General features: G+C 39.2%; 1 protein-coding gene across 1 annotated transcript in view; it reads right to left on the bottom strand.

Annotated features, from left to right (window-relative positions):
• The window catches only part of LOC122797913 (zinc finger protein 79-like), an 88218-nt gene that overhangs the window by 41094 nt on the left and 23376 nt on the right, over positions 1-23748 (bottom strand). The window contains exon 2 of the mRNA XM_044066431.1: positions 20465-20587. Coding sequence (XP_043922366.1) covers positions 20465-20587 — 123 coding nt within the window. The remainder of the gene's footprint in view (positions 1-20464; positions 20588-23748) is intronic.

Consider the following 23748-nt stretch of genomic DNA (forward strand, 5'->3'; position numbering starts at 1 on the left):
TGTTTTCGTGTTCATAAAGTGTTCAATTGCATTTAAGCTGCTGCATTTATTACAAGCAGTAGCCTGATTACATTGTAACTGTTATTGTAGGCTTCTTAATTCAGATTTAAGCACTTGGGGTCCAAACCAGTTATCTTACAAAAGGAAGATTTGTGATCTACATAATTGTAGCAGGAGAGGTATCTGACACCCTTCTGAGTTGGGAATTGCTGGTTGAAGATTTATTCTGTCTGTTATTTTAAAACTGCCTTAGTTCTGGTTTAAGCACTTGGGCTCTTAACCAGTTATTTTACATTAAGAAGGCTTGTGGTCTACACTCTTGTGGCAGGAGTGGATAGCCTATGCCCTTCTGAGCTGGGAATTGCTGGCTGAAGACATGTTATGTTCATTATTCTAAATGTGTCTTTGTTCTTTTAATCTGTGTAGACACTGATCTCTCGCAGTATAGGTTTCCCTTAAAATACCACTACTGTCTAGGCAGACTTTTTTTTAATTACTATGCATAGCTGAGTGTTGTTTATAAAGTTTCTTGTGTTACTGAACTATTCAATATTTAAATTTCCCTTACTCCTCCCTAGGAGATCAGTAGCCATGGATGTGCACTTCCCGACTCTCTCTCTCTCTGTGTGGCCAGTCTGGTGGAGATGGGTATTCTGATGCATTGTAGCAATTGCCTTATGTATATTGGCAACCCATTTATTCTTAATATAACTGATAGTGTATGTGAGAGGTGTAAATACACTTTAATGCTAGAGGCAAAACTCTGACAGAACCAAAACTAATCCTACAGAGGTTGTCAGTGACACTTGTGCCACACCTACTGCACAGATTAAAAGATCCTACACATAAAACTATTTATGCTGAGGAACTTACAGGCAACTTTCCTAAAATACAAAGACCTCCTGCACAGCACAATCAAAAAATGGGTCCTCGGCCATCACATAAACATTCTAGACTACAGTTTTCAGTCAAGAGGCCACTGGTTAATTTTGCCAAAAAATCCTAGGAGTCCTTTAAATTTTTGGAAGATGCATTTACACAAGAGGTTATTTTTGGAAGATGCACTGCACAAGCGGTTATTAACTTTGAAACTAAGGAATTTATTTTGAAGAAATAGCCCTTGGTTCCTGTGGTGTTTGGCATTATGAAAACACACAAGAACACACAGGACACCCCTTACAGGATAATTGCTTCTGCCCAAGACTCCAAGACTTACCCCCTGGCAGTATATATTGACAGCAAACTCTAGAATAAGTTGGAAAGTACCAAACATATTTTAAAGGACCCTTGGAATTTTGAGGGGGGGGGGTTAATAAATGATCTTTTGATGAAACTGTAGTTCGTTACCACTGATGTCACTGATCTTTTTACGAGTACCCCTATGATGGAGGGGGGGCTTTCCTTTTTCCAACATGCCCTTTTAGAAACAGAACCCTTGGAACACAGGGAAGTAAGATTCTTATCTGAAATCATGTAATTAGTTTTACTGAATAATTTACTATACTTTGAAGGGGAGTTTTACAGGCAGGTAAAAGGAGTAGCCATGGGGAAGGTTTGTGCCCCCATTTTTTGCTAACCTAGTTATGCTCACCTGAGAAAGATGTTTTGTGCTTCAAACTCCATTTCCCTCCTACTGGACATTTTACAGTAGATTTCTGGGTGACATTTTTATTATTTGGCAGGCAAAGGACAAAGAACTGGAGACATTTTTAAAATACATTTCTGGTACTACTTCATTTGTTAGATTTACACACAAGTGCTCATTCCATACCTGACGTTACCTTGATGGCCATTTAAGAGTGAAAAAGAAATGTTTCATTTCCTCTTACAGAGACAGCACTTTTTCAAGCTCATAGCTTTTCTATAACACTCCACACTGGTCACAATGTAAAATGCACCCAATATAAGGCCAATTTATAAGAGCAGCCAGGATGGTATTCAATGACAACTTGCTTCTTGAAGAAATAGAAATAATGAAAAAATATGTTTTTAAGACAGGATACCCACAAGACTTATCTAATGTTTGTGATAAGGTTGTTAAGGGAAGGGAGGGAGGTTAAATATATACCCCTCCTCAGAAAATGCTAACACATGTTCAGCTTTTTGTATTTTGCACAATAGTAATAGCATTGATTTAACACAACTCGATGTCAGATCAAATATAATGGCATATGTTCATTTGTAAAAGACATTAAGACCTGGTCTATATTGAAAACTTGCAGTTTTAAAAGTACTGTATTTTCTTTTTTTCTGTTTCCTAATTGGGTGTTTCTCAACAGTGTGCTCTGTGTCTCTCTGCAGTTAGTTTTCCACCCTCCCTCCCTGTTCTTGTGTTGGTATTAGTGTCTCTGGAATTGCCCGCCCCTCCTGTAAGTCTGTATTAGAATACTCCTCCTGGGTCCATCTCATTTGCTCACTTAGCCAAGTACAGTGAGATGATATTCTGAGTCTAGTCTTCACTCTACTTACTACAGAGAGTTGATTTGAGAAGGCCCAAAAAAAAAAAAAACAAAAAAAAAATTTAATTGGTTTTTACTGTATCAGTCTTTCCTCCCACTTTATTTTGCTTTTCTTAAAAGTACTCAATTTTATTTATTCTGCTGCATTTATTACTGCTTGGTAGTAGCCTGATTAAATTTTAACTGTTATTCTAAGTCTTTTGGTTTAAGCACTTGGGCTTAATACAGGCTGTTTTACATTAAGAATGTTTGTGGTCTGCACTGTTGTGGCAGGACAGGTAACTTACATCGTTCTAAGCTGGGAATTGCTGATTGAAGGCCCAGTGTCTGCTATTCTAAAAGTGCATTAGTTCTGGCTTAAGCACGTGGGCTTCAGGCCAGTAATTCTACATTAAGAAGGTTTGTGGTCTGCACTATTGTGGGAGGAGAGGCTGGATTCTACCCTTCTGAGCTGGGAATATCTGGTCACAGGCTTATTGTGCCTGCTTATTTGAACTGTTTCTTTCTGAAATTGGTGCAGCTTGTTGCTGTAGCATAGACCAGATTCAGGCCTGCTGAATCTAGCTTTGTTTGTATAACTTGAGCACTGATCCAGGCCATCTTTTTTGGAGAAGGTTCCCCTGCTCCCTAATAAGCAGGGATGTGCAGTTAGAACTTGTCTGACTGAAGACTGCTGGAACAGGGCTTAGTTTTGAGCTTTTTTTCTGGTTAATTGGGTAACTTGTTTAAATCAGTTTGTTTTCTATTGTTTTTACATATATATATATATATATATATATATATATGTGTGTGTGTGTGTGTGTGTGTGTGTGTGTGTGTATATACGTACTTTATTCATCTGCTTTTACTGTATTTGTGTTTCTTCCTACTTTATTACTAGGGGCATTGACTATAAATCTGATTTGCGATATATAACAATAAGTATCCTTTTCTGTGCATTTAAAGTGTTTTTTGAGTGTATCTGCTTTATTTTCTAAAAAAAAAAAAATATATATATATATATATATATACTTGTGTCCCACCTTTCTAAAGCTAGTATAGACCAGTTTTCAGGTTAGTGCTGAATTCAGGGCTGTGTTACAAGTCTCTGTGTTTGCCCATACCTTACTTTGATAGAAAGAAGTTCTCTGTTTACCTGTGAGAGAGGGGAGCTTTGAGCAGCCTGTCTGTCCCTGGAGGAGTGGATTCAGCCCAGAAATTAGTAGTTTATTGGCCATTTTGGGCTAATTTCTATCTCTTTCATTTCCCTGCTATAAATACTGTATTTGCCCGGTTTTGCACGCCGGTTAGCTAGGGTAAAACTATTCCCGGCTCCACAAAGTCTCCTCTTCAATTTTTCCATTGGAACTAGACAAACTTTCAACTTAAGCATTCAAGCCACTCATTTCTCGGCCTGGAACTTACTCAAAACGTATAGCACTTATAAACCCTAGTACTAGACCCTCCTGTACTGTACAGAAGGACAAGGCTCTCTATTCGACCTTACCAGCCATCCAGTAAAACAGTTCACTGTACCTATCCAGGCATGTCCAAAGGGCAGCTTCCGGTGTACTCTCCAGTCCAACTGGTGAATCTGGGCATTTTCAGGCAATGTTACAACTGCCTCATGTACACAGACAACCCCCTCCTCCTACCACCAAACACTAATACATGCGAGAGATGCAATTATACAACCAAACTGGAGGCTAAGCTCTCTCAACCCAAGACTGGATCAAACAGTCAGGAGGAGAAGGGAAATACTTGCATTACACCACCAGTATCACATAAACCCATTAAAGCAGCACTGGAAAAAAAACACGCATAAATACATGAAAACATACTCGGAGGCTCTAAATAAAAATCTGCAAAACCAACAGAGACCTCCAAAGCAAACATCCAAGCAACCTCCACTCCCAACACAAACCAAGAAACACATACTTCACAAAACCAGTGTGCCATGCAATCACAGCCCTTAAGGCAAAATAACATACCCAACATACTAGTAATAGGTGACTCTATAGTCAGGCACACTAACGTCCCACTCACTAGGTTGAATAAGGAGAAGGTTACTGTTAGCCGTCTGTCAGGCGCCAGGATCTGCCACATAACACAAGCACTCAGGTCACTACAGAGCAAGTACAAATATGACTCTGTCATTGTCCATGTTGGTGTGAATGACCTGAGCCGTACCTCTCTGGACTACATAAAAAGAGACATGGAAGAGCTCTCTGATCACGTAGCCATGGCCGGTATGACCCTGACCCTGAGTAGCATCTTGCCCTCACCAAGAATGATACCACGATATAAAGAAAAAATTCTCAATTTCAACAATTGGCTAAGTTTCTGGTGTCATTCAAAGGGGATCCAGTGTCTGTCCACCTGGAATGACATGCTTGACAAGCCACGCTGCTTTGCTAGAGACAGCTTGCACCTTTCACCCTTAGGCTTTCAAATACTGGCCAAGGATCTTGCCACCCCCATAGTGCCTTTTTTTAGGCAAGGCTCAAAAGACAAACCTACCACTGTAAATAGCACAAGTAACAAAAAACTGAGGATAGTGCTACTCAATGCCAGAAGTCTGAACCTCAAAATGCATGCACTCGAGGCACTCCTCAGTATGGAGAAAATCGATATATGTGCAGTAACAGAAACCTGGTTTAAAGCTCCAGAGAGCACCCCAGCACCACCAGGCTACAACTCATACCATACATTTCAGCCACAGAACCCAAACCGAAATACAAAAGGCGGGGGTGTATCCATATTCATCAAGGATACCCACACCTCCAGGTTAGTGGCACAGCACAATGCTTCAGAGATCATCCACGTACAATTAACAATGGGCAAAACTGCAATTCAAATTGCAGCTTGCTACAAATCACCCATCATGTCCCAGGAACCCCATTCCACGTTCCTGGAAACACTGGGAAACATAAAGGTCCTACCAAACACCCTAATATTGTGTGATTTCAATTTTCCAAACAGTAACTTGGAGAACTACTCAAGTACTAACTCCCTTGCCCAACATTTCCTAGAATTTATAAACTTAAACACTCTGGTTTAACTGGTCAACACTCCCACCAGAGGTGACAACATATTGGACCTGGTCATCACCAACATGGAACTCATGAATGTAAATATTATTTGGTATGTATAATTGTGCTTAAAACAATGTGGTTTTTAAAAATAAAACTGTTAATTACAAGTTTATGCAATGCAGCTTTTTTCTCCAGGCTTCTGCTGAAAATGGGTATACCCACTCAGACATCCTGGCCAAAGAAGACAATAAATAAATAAATATAATACAGTATGTACAATTTAAACTAACATGCATAAGAGAGTAACTAAACTGGATTATATACAAGGAAAACATACTATTTGGAACATACAGTCATGTAAAAAAAAAGATTACTATAATAACAAACTAAATTGACGGCAGGTAAGTTTCTAACAGTTTTTACGTTGCAAAAGTTTGACTGGACAATAAATAGGGGTCCATAGATATGTAGGCTGAGATAGACGATAGATGTACCTTCACTGAGGTATAAAACAATCCTATTTTAAATTCAGGTACACACTGCAAATCCATTGTTACTCCTACAAAGCTGTGGTCTCAATTCCTCCTTTGGCACAATAGGGAACATTTCTTCCATTTATTCAAGTAGGACTGCCTAGAACTACAGAGGCCTCTCAGCTTCTCTCATGGTTTTAAGGAAATATTTAGAGAGCAGGTACCTAAAAGGTAACAAGGTCACATTGTCTATTCAGTGAAACGAAATGTTTTCAGGTTTAGATGCACTATAAAAACCTTGAGCTGCATCAGGAGTTTCAAGTACTGAGACATAAAGCTTCTCCCTCGCCATATCCTCAATATCTGAGTGGTTAAGTACAAACTTGCAGTTTTAAAGATAGCACTGTATTTTATTTTTCTGCGTGTTTAACTGTTTAACTTAATTTTGCCATATTTTCTGGCATTGCTTTCTGTTCTCATCTGTCCTGAAATGATTTTCCTCCCTCCCTCCCACCCTATTCTTGTGCTGTTGTTATAGCTGATGGCTTTGCAGTTGCCTGCCCCTACTATAAATTTGATCTGGGACTCCCCTCCCAGTCTAGTGTTCACTCTATTTTGAGAAGGCCAACCCACTTCCTGTCTCCTTGCACTTTACTAAAAGAAAAAAAAATGCACTTTATTCATCTGCTTTTACTGTATTTGTGTTTCTTCCTATTTTATTACCTTAGTTTGCTTTTGCCTCGTCTTCAAAGTACTCAGTTGTATTTATTCTGCTGCATTTATTACAGCTTGGTAGTAGCCTGACTAAATTGAAACTGTTATTCTAAGCCTGTTGGTTTAAGCACTTGGGCTTCAGACCAGTTGTTTTACATTAAGAAGGTCTGTAGTCTACACTGTTGTGGCAGGACAGGTAGCTCTGGTTTGAGCATTTGAGCTTCAGACCAGTTATTTTACCTTAAGAAGGTTTGTGGTCTGTAGTCTTGTTCATAGGTTCATACTAGGCTATCTGCCCTAGGGCATTTATAAGCCTAGCCAGAATGCGTTTGGCTTTCACCACCCATTTTAAATTTATTTTGCTATGCCCTTTTTCGAGGTTAGTATACTGTGCCTCTGTCTAACAGTGACACAGAAGTGATACCCGGGGTAAACCTATGATCTCCCATCCACTCATTAAGATTCCTCTTGAAGAGAGTCAATGAGGGACTCTGCCTAACCTGGACTGGGATTTTATTCCAGAGTGAAGGGAGCCTTTGGGCTATGAATCTGTCCCTCCAGCATGTCCTATTTATTTCAATGCTGAGGTTCAAGTCTCTTCAGCGCGTAGCTCGATGGGATTTGGATTTTCTGAGGTGCAGCATGTCCATTAATTCCGGGTTGGACATGGCTTTACACGTCAGGCACAGATCGCCTCTGAACAGGCGGTATGCCACTGAGTAGAGCTGGAGTTTCTTTAACCGGGCAGCATATGGCATCTGTTTGAGCCCTTTGATCCTTCTGAGCTGGGAATTTCTTTTTTTTTTCAAAACAGGTTTATTGTTTTAACATATAAGAGAAATATCATAACAATTTTATACAAGTAATTAAAATAGGTATTATTATAATATTCAACAAAACAACTAAAGTATTTACAAAGACATCCACTACAATCAGATCAATTAATTAAACTAAAATACCATGCTATTGAAATTAAATTTTTTTTAACAAATTTTGTAAATTATCCCATACAATATAATAAGATGTTTTTCTATTTGTTCTTGTCCTAATTGTGTTTATTTCCATATGGCACACTATATTCATAACATTTTTAAATTCATTGAGCGAAGGAGGTGTAACTGAAATCCAATTTCTAGTTATTATTTTCCTAGCCACTGCTAGAATAGACCATAACAAGGGAAGCTTAACATTTTAACACTTTGAGGTACAGGTGTGTTGAATAATATAAGAGATTTAGAAATAATGAAATTATCTGTAAAAAGAGCCTGCAAAAATTCATTAATTGACTTCCAGTATTCTTTCAATTTTATACAGTCAAAAAACATATGAGCCCAGTCAGCATTAATTTCTACATTACATCTCTTACATAAATTATCTTTATTATTTATTTTATTCATCATCAAAGGTGTATAAAAAGATCTGTGTAAAAATTTCCATGTATAAAGTCTCCAGACAATGGAAGACGTAGTTCTATAAGCAGATTCCAATATATATTGTTTATCTTGTTGATTTGGTGAGTCCCCATTAATAGAAATGAAATAATTCCAGTATGAATCTACACTGTAAAAAGTTTCTTGTCTGATAATTTTATGTATGTATGAAAGTTTACCTTTATCAGAAATTTTATGTTGTAAATTTAATATCAAGTAATCAATCAGTGTTGGAATAGATTATTTAACTGTTATAGACATTAGATCTATTTTATCAATGAGATGTTGACTAAAGGTCTGAACCTCTAACCAGCAAGTTTCTCTTAGATCAAATTCTTGTTTTAAGAAATCTAGATTTTTAACTTTATCATCAGATATCAACTGATACCAGTACTTTAGATCATTATCTATAGCTAAATGAGTTCCTTCAGAAGTAGATGACAAAAGCATACCCTGAGTATACATTATAGGGAATACAATAAAATTCCATTCCCTATACTTAGGGTGCATGAATATAAAGTTACGATAACTAATAATAATATTTAATGGGTAACAAACCATATGTTTAGGTGTAATAGGTGAAGTACAAAATTCCTTTAGTAACCATAACATGGAGTTATTTACAATCATATTTTTATGTGTTAAGGATATTTTCATGAAGTGCATACTAATTAGCTCCCAATAATCTTTCCATTTTGTGACATATGACTGGTCTATTAATAAAGTAATAACTTTTACAATAGAAGAGATAGTATATAAATTAAAGTCTGGAAAAGAAATACCCCCTTGAGACCAGCTATTAGTATGTTTCTTTAGTGCAATCCTAGGTCTATTAGGTGCCCATAGGAAATTTAACATTAGTGTATTCAGTTTCTTGATAATTATTTTTGTAGGTGGAAGTATTATTGATTGTATTAAGTATAAAATCTTGGGGAATATTATCATTTTAATAATTGTAAGTCTCTCCTCCATAGTAAAAAACATATTATTCCAGGTATTAAAAAAATTTGTATATTAAGAAAACAGGTATTATAATTATTATATATAATAGATTTAATATCTTTAGATAGTATTATACCTAAATAAGTTATCTGACCTGAATTGGGTACATATTTAGTAAAATCACTAATGAGAATATTTTTCGTGTATATATAGGTAGTATTTTAGTTTTTCTTCATTGAATATTAAACCAGAAATACTTTTAAAATTCATCATGTTATCAAATAGTGACTGCATAGAAGAATTAGATCCTGCTGATGTAATTAGAACATCAGCTGCAAAAGTTGAATTTTGGATGTTGTATTTTCATCTATTTCAAAACCCTCTATGTCAGTACTGTTTCTGATCAAATTAGCCCAAGGCTCCATTACTAAAGTGAATAATAGTGGAGAAAGTGGACATCCTTGTTTTGTACCTTTAAGAATGGGTATTTTTGTGAAACATATGTTCCTACCTTAATATAAGCCAACGTTCCTTTGTATAAATGCTCAATTAGATTTACAAATGCATCTGAGAAGTTTGTGCACTTCATTAAGGTAAACAGATAGTCCCAACTTACTGAATCAAATGCTGAACTTATATCAAGACTAATAAGTGTTAAATCTTTCTTTTTCCTATTTGCAAAATCTATTAATGTTAAAGTTCTTCTTATATTATCAAAAGTATTTCTATTTATGAGCTGGGAATTTCTGGTTAAAGGCTTATTGTGCCTGCATATTTAAACTGTTTCTTTCTGAGATTGGTGCACCTTGTTTGCTGTAGCATAGACTAAATTCAGGCTTGCTGAATCTAGTTTTTTTTTTGTATAACTTGAGCACTAATCCAGGCCATCTTTTTTGGAGAAGTTTCCCCTGCACCCTAGTGGCAGGAGTCTGCAGTTAGAACTTGTCTCATTGAAGACTGCTGAAACAGGGCTCAGTTTTGAGCTTTTTTAACTGGTTAATTGGGTAATTTGTTTAAATCAGTTTGCTCCTTTTCTATTGTTATAAAAAAATTGCACTTTATTCATCTGCTTTTACTGTGTTTGTGTTTCTTCCTACTTTATTTTGCTTTTGCTGCCTGTTCTTAAATGTACCATAATTGCATTTATTCTGCTGCATTTATTACTGCTTGTTAGTAGCCTGATTAAATTGTAACTGTTATTCTAAGCCTTTGGTTTAAGCACTTGGGCTTTAGACCAGCTGTTTTACATTAAGAAGGTTTGTGGTCTGTACTGTTGTGGCAGAACAGGTAGCTTACATCCTTCTAGTTGGAAATTGCTGATTGAAGGCTTAGTGTCTGTTATTCTAAAAGTGTATTAGTTCTGGTTTAAGCACTTGTGCTTAGGGCCAGTTATTTTACATCAAGAAGGTGTGGTCTGCACTCTTGTGGGAGGAGAGGGTAGATTCTGCCCTTCAAAGATGGCAGTTTCTGGTTAGAGGCTTATTGTGCCTGCTTATTTGAGCGGTTTCTTTCCAGAATTGTTATGCCTTGTTTGCTGTAGCACAAGACTCAATTTAGACCTGCTGAATCTACCTTTGGTTGTATAACTTGAGCACTAATCCAGACCATATTTTTCTGGAGAAACAATTTGGGAGGGTGGCCTAATGGTTAAGGTGCTTGCCTTACAAACACAAGGTGCAGGGTTTGAATCTCACAAGGGATAACTGGCTAGGCTTACAATGGATCACAATGGCAGTTAGCCTAGTATGAACCTATTAGGGAAGGGAGCCTAATGGTTAAGGTGTTTGCCTTGCAAGAACATGGTGCAGGGTTTGAGTCTCACAAGGGATAATTGGCTAGGCTTAAAATGGCTCGCAAGGGCAGTTAGCTTAGTACTAATCTATGAACCTATGAGAAAGTTCCCCTGCATCCTAGTGGCAGGAGTGTGCAGTTAGAAGTTGTCTAAACGAAGACTGCTGGAACGGGGCTCAGTTTTTAGCTTTTTATTGGTTAATTGGTTAATTTGTGTAAATCACTTTGCTCATTTGCTACTGTTATATTAATTAATAAATAAATAAATACATACATACACACAATTTATGCATCACCACTTAGCTAGGGTTAAAATATTCCCAGCGCCATAAAGTCTGCTCTTCAAATTTTCCCTTAGAACTAGCCAGTTTTTTAGTTTTAGCACTCAAATCTGTTTCTTTGAGCTCAGCACTTGTTCAGAACTCACTGTAAGCAATAAATAAGCTACAAATTACTACAGCACGCAACTTTCCTCACTTGTCTAGAGGAAAACAGTTTTTATTACTTAATAAATAAGCACCTATCCAGGCATGTCTATGGGTCAGCACCCGGTGTTTTCACCTGTCTATGTGATGAACCTGGGAATCTTGGGGCAATGCAGCAATTGCCTCATGTACACAGACAACCCTCTCCTCCTACCACCTAACACTAAAACCTGAGAGTGATGCACTTATATAGCCAAACTGGAAGCAAAGCTCTCTTCACCCAAGATTGGACTAGACAGTCAAGAGGAGAAGGTAAACACCTGCACCACACCACACTCATCACATATTCCCTCAAAACTTACACCACCAAAACACACACATAGAAACACAAAACACACACCTACATTCATGGAGGCTCTCAATAAAAATCTGCCCAAGCAACAGAGACCTCCAAAGCAGAAATGCAAGAAACCTCCACCCCCCAGCACAACCCAAATGTCACATAGCCCACAAACTCAGTGTGCCACCCAACCACAGCCCATAAGGCATAACAATGTACCCAACACTCTAGTCACAGGTGACTCTATAGTCAGGCACACTGATGTTCCACTCATCAGGCTAAACAAGGAGAAAGTTACGGTCAGCTGCCTGTCAGGTGCATAATCCACGCACTCAGGTCACTCCACAACAAGTACAAATATGACCCTGACATTGTCCATGTTGGTGTGAAGGACCTGAGACGTACCTCCCTGGACTACATGAAAAGAGACTTGGAGGAGCTCTCCGATCTTGTAGCCCAGGCAGGTATGACTCCAGCCCTGAGTAATCACCCAGAATTATACTACAGCACAAGGACAAAATCATTGACTTCAATAATTGGCCAAGCTTCTGGTGTCATTCTAAGGGGATCCAGAATCTGTCTGCCTGGGATGACATGATCGACAGACGAGAATGCTTTGCCAGAATTGGCCTGTACCTGTCGCCCTTGGGATTCCAGATACTGGCTCAGGCTATTTCCACCACTATAGTGCCTTTTTTAGGCAAGGTTCAAATGACAAATTCACCACCATAACAGGTACAAGCAAGCAATATCTGAGGGTAATGCTACTCAATGCTAGACGTCTAAACCTCAAAGTGCACTCACTCGAGGCACTCCTTAAAATGGAGAACATCGACATCTGTGCAGTGACAGAGACCTGGTTCAAGGCTCCAGAGAGCACCCCTGCATTACCAGGCTATAATTCATACCACACCTTTCTGCCACCTAACCTGGACCAAAACACTAAAGGTGGAGGCGTGTCCATATTCATTAAGTATATCCACACCTCCAGGCTAGTTGCTCAGCATAATGCATCCGGGATTATTCAAGTGCAACTAACTCTGGGCAATACCACAATCCAAATTGTAGAATGCTACAGATCCCCCACCATGCCCGAGGATTCCAACTCCTCATTTCCTGATATACTGGAAAATATTAGGGTACAACCTAACACCCTAATAATGGGCGATTTCAACTACCCCAACTTTAACTGAAAAAACTACTCGTGTACCAACTCTTTTGCTCAATGTTTTCTGGAATTCATAAATTCCAATGCCTTGGATCAACTTATCCACACCCCCACCAGGGGCAGCAATATCCTACACCTGGTCATTATCAACATGGGCGACCGGTGCTTCACACAAGAGGTCAATTCCTCATTGGGCAGATCTGACACAAGCTAATCACCCTAGACAGCCATATCCCGCCCACCCACCCCCCATTAGGGAAACCACCATAAAAAATTTCTCCAAAGCCAACTTCACGCTTAAGACAGAGGTGGAAAACTTCACGACACCCTTGCAGACGTGCAATAGAGGTACGACTTCTGAATCCTACACAAATGCACTTTATAAGCACTTACATGAGTGCATGGATCGAGCTATCCCTAACAGAATCAAGATGCTATCCTCCAAAATAACGAAGCCAATCTGGTGGTCCCCTGCCATAAACAAACTCTACAGCAGAAGAAAGAAACTGCTGCTGCTGCTGCAAAAAAAGTAAAATCCCATGATTGGAGGAACCCCCTGGTCAGCCTCAGTAAGAAGCTGAGATCCTTTATAAAATCTTCCAAAGCTAGTTACGAAAACAAAATCACCACCGTTTCTAAAGACAACCACAAAGCATTCTATACCTATGTCAAGAATCTCAATGGCAACACTCAGATCTGCTCTGAGTTACAGCACAATGGCACTAAATATACAGAAGCAAATGATATTGTCAACATCCTGGCAGATATGTTCAGTGCTAACTTTACCCCCACTCACCCCCTAAAGGGCCCATCTCTATACCGGAAAAATGCAAAGTTCCTGTAATCATGGCTGCACAGGTAAAAACCACACTTTTCAAAGCCAAGAAAACAGCATCCATGGGACTTGACAACATCCCAGGCTGCGTTCTACATGAACAACAGAACGAGCTGGCACCCCACTAAGTACCTTGTTCAATCATTGCCTCACCTCAGGCTTTGTGCCCACTGAATAGAGCACAGCGACAGTTATCCCACTCCACAAAGGGGGATCCACCATGGACACCAGCAACTACTGTCCCATTAGCCTGACGAGCTTGGTCTGCAAGGCCATGGACTATATCATCATAGAACTTATAAACAAAGACATTGGTAATCTCCAAACTCTGGACCCCACCCAGTTTGGGTTTGTAAAAGGCACATCATGGCTCCTAAACCTGATAGACTTCTTTGAAGCAGTCAACAAAGCCGTAGATGAGGGCAAGGTGGTTCACACAGCCTAGCTAGATCTCGCCAAGGCTTTCAACACTATCCCCCACTCTGGAATTATAGATAAACTCACTAAACTAGATATACATCCCTATATCACAAGATGAGTTGCCAACAGAACCCACACCATGAAAGTAGTAGACTCCAAATCCAACTTCAGACCAGTGACAAGTGGAGTACCACAGGGTTCAGCCCTGGGTCCTCTCCTGTTTGGTATCTTCTCTGAAGTACAGGCTAACACAGAAGATCTTTGGCTAACAAAGTTCTCAAATGACTGCAAACTAGGAGCCATAATCAAAACTCCTAATGATGTGGACATCCTACAAAAGGGCCTCACTGTGACAGATGCCTGGTGTCAAAGCCATGGTCTCAAGCTCAGTGCCAAAAAGTGCATCGTCATCCCTTTTGGTAAAAACTCTGTACCCATGAACTACCACATAGGCAGTAGTCTACTTAACACCGAAAGTGTGATAAGAGACCTTGGGACACAGGTGGACAGTAGTCTGTCCTTTGATACTCACATCGCCAGAGCAGTCAAGAAATCCTTCTACATGGCACACCTCATCACAAAAGGTTTCTCATCTAGGAAAAAAAAGAGGTCACTGTTCCCCTCTACTCGTCAGTCATTACACCCATTATAGAGTACACCACCCGTTTTGGTATGTACGTACCTCACAAGCCATCTATAACAACTGGAAAGGCCGCAGAAATACCTCACAAAGAGGATTACCAGCCTCAAACAGATGCCCTACGCAGACCATCTCAAAAAACTCCAGCTTTACTCCATCGCATATCGCCTACTCAGAGGTGATCTCTGCCTAACATACAAAGCTATATCAAACCCAGAGCTACTGGACATGCTCCACTTAAAGAAATTCCAATCCCTCCAAGCTACATGCTCTAGGGACCTAAACCTTGTCATCACAATAAATAGAACATCCTGTCCCAGAGACTTCCCATACTCTGGAACAAACTACCTATCTATATCAAACAAAGCTCCTCATTAGCACTCTTCAAGAAAAATCTTGATGACTGGATGGAAAACAGGAAATTCACCCTGGGGATCACTTTTGTGGCTCTGCTCAACAGTGACACAGGAAAACAATTTTCTTGGGTGGTGAAAGCCAGGGTACCTTTTTGGCTAGGCTTATATAGGCCCTAGGGCCAAAGGCCTAGTACCTACCTTTGAACCTATGAATATCAGCCAAATGGATATTATCAGTATCATCTTTTGCCTTTAAAACAGTGTAAATCCTTCATTACCACATTTTGTCACATACTTTACAAACCTCATGTACAGTGCACTTGTTATTTACACAACGCTAGTACACTAGGCCCGCCATACAATCAGAGCTTACAATGAACAATCAAAAACTTGCCATTGTTAAACACGTACATCCAAGTATCACTTTGGTCTTAATCTCAAGCTTGATTTAATATTGTTCCTTAAACAAAAATAATTAAACACACAAATGATTTATTTATATTTATTTGTCTTTGTTGAAGTTTAAATTCTGACTGGGCAAAGGTCATTTTCACCAAGGGCCCAAGGAGAAAGTGTCCTGCAGATTAAGATACTCAGGATAAAAAGTTTTTCTTTTTCTTACAAAAAAAATACGTTACAAAGATTGCATCTAGATGTCTTAAGAATTAAGAACTAACATGTAATTGTTCTTTAATTATACTATACAAAGGTATTTCTTATGTGGTGACATTATACATGAACATAATGTTAAATTCAAAGTACAAAACATTTAGTCTACAAACAGTTCATGTGTAAAATATGTGACAAGCAGACATTAGACATGAGTTATAATGGGTCTACTTCACTTCACCTAAATTTCATTTGACTGAGAACTCATTTGACTGACTCCCATTTCACCAACAGCTTACAATGTTGAATTTCAACATACTAAATCTTAAACCATAGACAAGCACACTTAGAACACCAATAACTAACCCTTTCCAGAACTTAAAAACTACTTGCTTACCCTCTTAACAGAAATGGGACAACGTACAACCAAACAAGTGGGGGGCCCATGCTTGCCACAACCTCCCAATGTGGGGTGCTGTACCCCCTCACCACCCCCCCCATTATATATACTAACTCCAAGATCACACTACAGTGCAGAAAAGGACATATACCTTTAACTTGCCTTACAGTACTGTACACGCTGCCACTCGTGCATGAACCGTGCCAGCCCAAATAGAACCAAGATGCTCTCCTCCAAAAAAAGGAAGCCAATCTGGTGGTCCCCTGCCATAAACGAACTATACAAGAGAAGAAAGAAACTGCTTCAGAAAAGGGGAAAATCTCAGGATGCAAAAAACTCCCTTACCAGCCTCAGTAAGAAGCTGAGATCCCTCATAAAATTCTCCAAAGCTAGTTACGAAAATAAAATTGCCAAATATTCCAAAGACAACCACAAGGCATTCTACAGTTATGTCAATAATTTAAATGGCAATGCTCAGATCGGCTCCAAGCTACAACAGAATGGCATTAAGATCCCTAGGATATTGCCAATATCCTGGCAGATCGATTTAGTGCCAACTTCACCCCTCTCTCACCCCCTAAAGGGCCCATCTCAATACCAAAAGATTTCCAAATTCCAGTAATCACGGCCACACAGGTAGAAACTGCACTCTCCAAAGCTAAGAATACAGCATCCATGGGACCAGATGACATCCATGGCTGTGTACTACATGAACTACAAAATGAACTGGTACCTCACCTAAGTGTCATGTTTAATCATAGCCTCACCTCAGGCTTCGTGTCCACTGAGTGGCGGACAGCTACAGTTATCCCACTCCACAAGGGGGGATCCACCATGGATCCCGGGAACTACCATCCCATCAGTCTGACGAGCCTGATCTGCAAGGGCATGGAACGCATTATCATGGAACTTATAAACAAAGACATTGGCAACCTTCAAACACTGGACCTCACCCAGTTTGGGTTCGTGAAGGGCTGATCTTGTCTCCTGAACCTGACTGATTTCTTCAAATTAGTCTCCAGAGCTGTGTTTGAGGGTAAAACGGTCCACACAGCCTATCTGGACCTTACCAAGGCCTTCAACACTATCCCCCACTCTGGAATCACAGATAAACTTACTAAGCTGGGCATAAATCCCTATGTCACTCGATGAGCTGCCAACCAGCTTACTGACAGAACCCAGACTGTAAAAGTAGCCGACTCCAAATCCAGCTCCAGACAAGTGGAGTACCTCAGGGTTCAGTCCTGGGACCGCTCTTGTTTGGCATCTACTTCTCTGGCGTACAGGCCAACACTAAGGGACTCTGGCTAACAAAGTTTGCAGATGACTGCAAACTCGGAGCCATTATTGAATCCCAAAATGATGTGGACATTCTACAAAAGGGCCTTACAGAAACAGATGCTTGGTGCCAGAGCCATGGGCTCAAGCTTAATGCCAAGAAATGTATAGTTATCCCCTTTGGGAAAAACATGTACCCATAAATTACCACATAGGTGGCAGTACAATAAACACCGAAAGTGTGATGAGAGACTTAGGGACACAGGTGGACAGTGGTCTCACCTTTGATAACCACATCGCCACAACAGTTAGGAAATCCTTCTATGTGGCACACCTCATCACTAAAGGCTTTTCATTCAGAAAAAAGGAGGTAATTGTCCCACTGTACTCATCCCTCATTAGACCCATTATAGAGTACAATGCACGTTTGGTATGTACCTCACAAGACATCTGCAACAGCTGGAAAGGTCGCAGAAATACCTCACTAAAAGAATCACAGGCCTAAAACAGATGCCCTATGCTGACCATCTAAAAAAACTCCAGCTATACTCTGTGGCATATCGTCTACTCAGAGGCAATCTCTGCTTAACATACAAGGCCATGTCAAACCCAGAGCTGCTGGACATGCTCCACTTAAAGAAATCCCAATCTCTCAGAGCCACACGCTCAGGGGATCTAAACCTTGTTATCACAATGAACAAAACATGCTGGAGGGAAAGGTTCCTGACCCAGAGACTCTCCATACTCTGGAATAGACTGCCCATATGTCAAGCAGAGTGCCTCCTTGGCCCTCTTCAAAAGGAACCTTGAAGATTGGATGGGAGATAGGAAATTCACCCCAGGGATCATGTCAGTCGCCCTGCTATACAGGGGTCCAGGGAATTAAATATTGTGGGAAGAAATATCCAGGGAATTCTTATGGCTAGGCTTGTATAGGCCCTAGGGCCAATAGTCTAGTACCAACCTATGAACCTATTACTGCTGGGAACGCACAAAACATTCGCCAAATTACATCAGATACTTCCCATAAAAATGTAAGAGACAAACCCACATTTAGAAACACTACAACACTACTTTCTACATGAGTATTGGAATTCTAACAGTCGGCACTGTAAGTTATAGTAATTATTTTTATCACAAGCAAGTCACAGGTGAAGGAATACCCACAAAAAGTCTATGTCTTGCAAGTCGGTGAAATGGGAGTCAGTCAAATGAGTTTTCAGTCAAATGAAATTAGGATCAATTGGGTTTTGGTCAAATAGTTGTCAATCAAATGAGTTTTAGGTCAAGTGAAGTAGACCCATTATAACACATAAGTAAAGAGGCTTACAGTACAGATGTCAGGAATAAATAAAACTGAGGTAAGGAATCTGAAACATTAGATGGTAGGTAGAGAGTACTTAAAGCTAGAAGAGGTAGAGAGGCATTGCACAGCTGATGATTTAATGATAGTGGGGTAAGAATACTGACACAGAACCTGGTTATACGAGAGGGGAGTAAGAATACTAGGGCACTTACTGATGCAGATCCTGGTTATATAACAGTGTGGGTAAGAATACTAGGGTACTTAGTGACACAGAACCTGGTTATAAGAGAGTTGGGGTATGTAATGGAAAGAGATGGCTAAAATGGGAAGGTTAGAAAGAAATTGAAATGTAAGGTGGGGACTAAGATTGGAAGATAACTGAGGAGGAATTGCATAAAGATTTGTTGTATAGTAGAGGTGGAGGTTAAAAAGGGATAGTGGGTATGAGCTGTCATAGGAAAACTGAGTTCCTTTGGTGAGGAGCATGTGCATGACCACCTGTGGTTTAAGTATTTTATCATCTATTTAATTTGAGATGAAGGATTAAAGTAGTAACCACCCTGTTTTATTTTCACTTCATTACACATCTAATAACTAACCAGAGCACTGGTTTCTTCCTTTGTACTGCAGCCTACTTTATTAAACAGATAAACATCTTAGCCATTTTGTGCATGTCAATGCCCTCTTCAAGTCAGTTTCTTTTGCTGAATCCAGTACAGCCCATTTTTTTAACGGTTTCCGATTTCGAAATGATTTCAGTTCTATATTTTTAAACACTGTAATCACATTTACACCTCTCTTATTGATAGCTTGTCTTTAATTTTCTAGTTCTGTTCTTACTAGTTCTGTCTTTCTTAGTCACTACTGACACTAAGGTTAGCAATGCCTTCACCTCTTTAATGCATGCTCTTTTACACAAACTCAGCAAAATCATCTCTATACTTGTGGTATTGGTCCTTTCATGACCTTTCTAGACCTTACAGGGAAACCATCCACCTTCTTGCCTTTTATTTATGTTATCAGTTTTTACTGCCTTTGAACTGCACACTGGTGTTCCTGGTTGATCTCTATGCTAAGGTTAGCTTATCTTCAAAGTATAAGAACAACAGTATTGTTCAAATCATTTTGTAGCAAAGTAACTCCACAGATTCCAAAAATATATATCCCCTAGAACCTCCTTCTTGACCATGACATCTCTAACCTATGGCTTTTCTGCAGGAATATTTGTTCAAGTCTCATAGGGGTGTAGAAATACTAGTCCATACATTTCCATGCAAAAATTCTATGAATTCTTAATTTAAATGCATACCTGGGATTAAGACATACTTCTCCTCATTCACTCCATGCTCTTTTTACCCTTGTATCGTACTGTTTTCTCAACTCTAACATTGCCTTATATGCCCCATTTATTACTCTTTTCTGTTGTTCCATTCCTGCTCTGGCCTAAGTTATAAAATTTACTACTCCTGGCTTAACCAAATTATCATCTAACCTCAATACATCTTCCTTGAGCTCTAACATTAGATCTGTATATGCAAGCTGATTTAAGTTCAATAACCCCAAATATTTGTAGAGCTTTATCCCATGATGTTGCCTGATCTCCTTTTATCACCTGTTCCCAATATCAAAGTTCTTTGTTCTATGTTCTCCAAATGCTCATTACATATTCTTCTTGTGATACACAGCGTTATCTAGGGGTGTTGGTCTGTTTTTTCCAAGGTCTAACTTCTTTTAATGTAAAAACTTGCTTAACACTTTTATGAATATAAGTCTGTACAGAATACTCCCTCCTATACTTCCTCCAGACTCTTAATTTACACTTAATTGAAAGTTTTAACAAATGGAATATATTTCATGTACTTACTGCTAATTCTGTTAACAGGAAGCTGATTTTGCTGTAAATTCCTTCCACTGTCACCGATACCAGATGGAAGCATCTTATCTTTCAAAATAAGCGACCAAAGTTGGTCCACTGGGATGTTATAACCTACAAATTAAAATGAGACAAATTTTAAAGATAAACTGTATTCTTCCAGGAATACTTAGGTTTACAAAGGGTTGTTCTCAAAATACAGCTAAAGGAAAATAATAAAGCAAGAACAGAGACATTTCATCAAAAACCTTGCATGAATACAAGTCACCTCAAGAAATTTCCATATTGTTAAACTGTTATTGTGTGTGTGTGTGTGTGTGTGTGTGTGTGTGTGTGTGTGTGTGTGTGTGTGTGTGTGTGTGTGTGTGTGTGTATACGTGAATTTTTATAGTATTTATTTTTGTAGCATTCAGTCAAACACATACAGCTCCACCAGTATTTATTACTTATTTATTACATTTTGGTAATTCAACAAATATAATGATGTAAATAACCACTTCAGTCTGACCCAAAGTCAGCTACATAAAGAAAATAAAAAAAGTGCTGTATAGTACAGAAATATACAGTGAAAACCACGGGAAAAGAAAATCTCAACCTAATAAGGGATCAATGTACTCGTTAAAGTACACTAGATAAAGAAACACACACAAAACAAAAACATTTTGACACTGTGCCAATGTTCAACCAAACTTCTGTCCTGAACCAACACCCTGATGTCAGTGAAACTGTAATCTGCAATGAGACATGAAGGACATAACTATTTCAGAGTGGTGTAAGAGTTCCTTAAGTAGCACCGGGTTCAATACTTACCATTCTCAGTAAAGTGTGCTGCATGAAGTTTGTGTCAGAAAGAAATAACACCTGGAACAGACCGGATATCTGCAGGAAGAGTATTCCAGACCAAGAGGCAGGAGTGGAGAAAGCCCCATAACCTCCATTAGTTTGGGCTCACAGAACAGCTAGGAGGAAGACAGGAGATTCATGTCTAACTACAGAAGGATGAAGAAAGGTAGTTGTCCTAAGATGAATCATGGGCTCAAGTGGTCAGCATATATCACAGGTGACCGATCTGTAAAATAGGAAGCATGGGGCACATTTTGTTAACTTCTCAACAGGTAGACAGACAGTCTTATAAAGAAAAGAATCCCTCTACTCACTTCTGGGAGACACGAGAAATGCATTTTGTTGAAAAGATTATCCAGTGCAGTTCATCAAACACCTGGTAGGAAAAGCCTACATAAAGCATTGCTGACACCCATTGGTTTCAATGGCTTTAGGTTCCAAGGTCTCTTTGCATTCTAACATACTCCAAAGTCTTGTTGAACACCAAATCAACTAGGACTTCATTTAAAGAATTTGGTTAAGCCAAATACAGCCTCCTCTATGCAGCTTTGAATGTGGTTGTACAGGTGTTTTTCTGTACGGCTCAGGAGTAGGCATCTGTTGTCATCCGGGTTTGGAGAGACTTGGAAGTTCAATAAGCTGTCGTTTAGGTTGAGGTAATTGGCCTTAACAAAGTTAATAATGGGTTTGGAGTTTGATGGGGTTCTAGGTTAGGTTTATTACTAAAGGAGATTATTTTGTGGTCAGATCTTACCAGGGAGTTAATGCACAGGAGGGAGCAGCATCTCCCCATATTCATGAGTACTAGGTCTGGGATATTTGTACTTCTAGTTGGGGAGCTAACTAGTTGTTCCAAAATGTTTATGCTGATGAAGTCCAAAAACATCTGAGCAAATTAATTATGGGTCATATGAGTCTCCCAGTTTATGGAGGGGAAGTTGAAATCACCAAAAAATATGGCATTAGGCTGAATGTTAAGAGATTTCTGTAGGTTTAGGTAGGAGGTATGGTTACCAGACTCATTTTAGGGGATATGTAGCTAGCAAGGATATGATAGGGGTCATACCAATAGGCAGTTGAGCATGGAGCAGCTTAAGGGAGTCATGTTGTTGGTCCAGTCTAGCAGTGTACTTGTCCTTTATTAACACTGTGACACACCTTCCCTTTGTTTTATCCTGAGCTGAGGGGGATTGAAGTGTATGAAAGGCATTGCAGCCTTTGATAGTCAGGGTGTTTTCTATGGTTCTGAACCATGTCTCCATGGCTGCACATATGTCTTCATTCTCCACAGTAAGGAGTGCTTCCAAGGAGTGCATTTTTATTTAAACTCCTAGCACTGAGCAGCAGTGCATTTAGGTAGTGGTGAGTAATGTTTGTTACGTTGGAGTGTTTCACAACTTGGCATGGCCTAAAAAGGCACTATGAGGATAGCTGTCTTTACACACAGTGCAGACTGGAAAAGTTGTTGACCTCAACTGAGCTCAGAATATAAGTATCTTGATTTTTTTTGATTATTTTTCAGATTACTGTTTTAAAATTTAATATATATAAAGCACTTTGTCTATTCAGTATCTTCACAAATCCTTATCTGTTTAAAAACTTTCATTTGTCTCTCTAGTGCTTGCTGTCTGTAGGCTATTTTGTCCCACCCTCCCTCCCTGTTCTTGCTCTTATACTTGGTGGCTTTGCAGTTGCCCGCCCCTAATGTGACACACCTCCCAGTCTAGTGTCATTAGCTTATTCTGCCTAATACAGAGAGAACATTTGATAAGGCCTTCTGTTCCTCCTTTTTCCCTTACAAAAAGTAAAACAAAACTTTTTTTTTTTTTTTTTTTTTTTCTCTTTCGCCTGAACCTTCTTGTGTTCTGACTGTCCTTCTCAAACATTTTGGAAACATACAGTATATTTCAGAGCATTTGTTATAACTGTATTTGCTATAACTGATTTAAGTATTTTTTTCTGGCTTTTTGATTATTTACTGCTTAGCGACTGCATTTTCGCCTGTTTATATAGCCCTGCATTCTATTTAAACTGTTTTTGTGTTGATTAACTGTTTTGCACTTTTAAAAAGTTATTTGTTGCTTAATTTTACCTGTAGGCTAACAAACTCAAGTGCGCTAGCCATTTAAAAGCATTTGTAGCATTTACTGTCTGTTTTTCCTCTGTTTTCTGCAAAAAAGACAAAACAAAAACAAAAATCTTGTTTTCCCGCCTTACTGAACTAGAATAGTCCAGTCTTCAGAGTTTGCTGATCTCTGGGCTTTGTCTTGGTTCCTGTGCTATTCCATATCCTTATTTGGATAAAAGGAAGCTTCTTTGTTCACCAGTGGGAGTGGGGAGCACTGAGCAGCCTATTTGTCCCTAGAGGAGTGGTACCAGCCAGAAACTTGTAGTCTATTGGCCATTTTGGGTCAATTCCTAGCTCTTTTCAA

This window comes from Protopterus annectens, chromosome 3.part1, assembly GCF_019279795.1.
Source record: "Protopterus annectens isolate FY-2018-M chromosome 3.part1, PAN1.0, whole genome shotgun sequence".
NCBI lineage: Eukaryota > Metazoa > Chordata > Ceratodontiformes > Protopteridae > Protopterus > Protopterus annectens.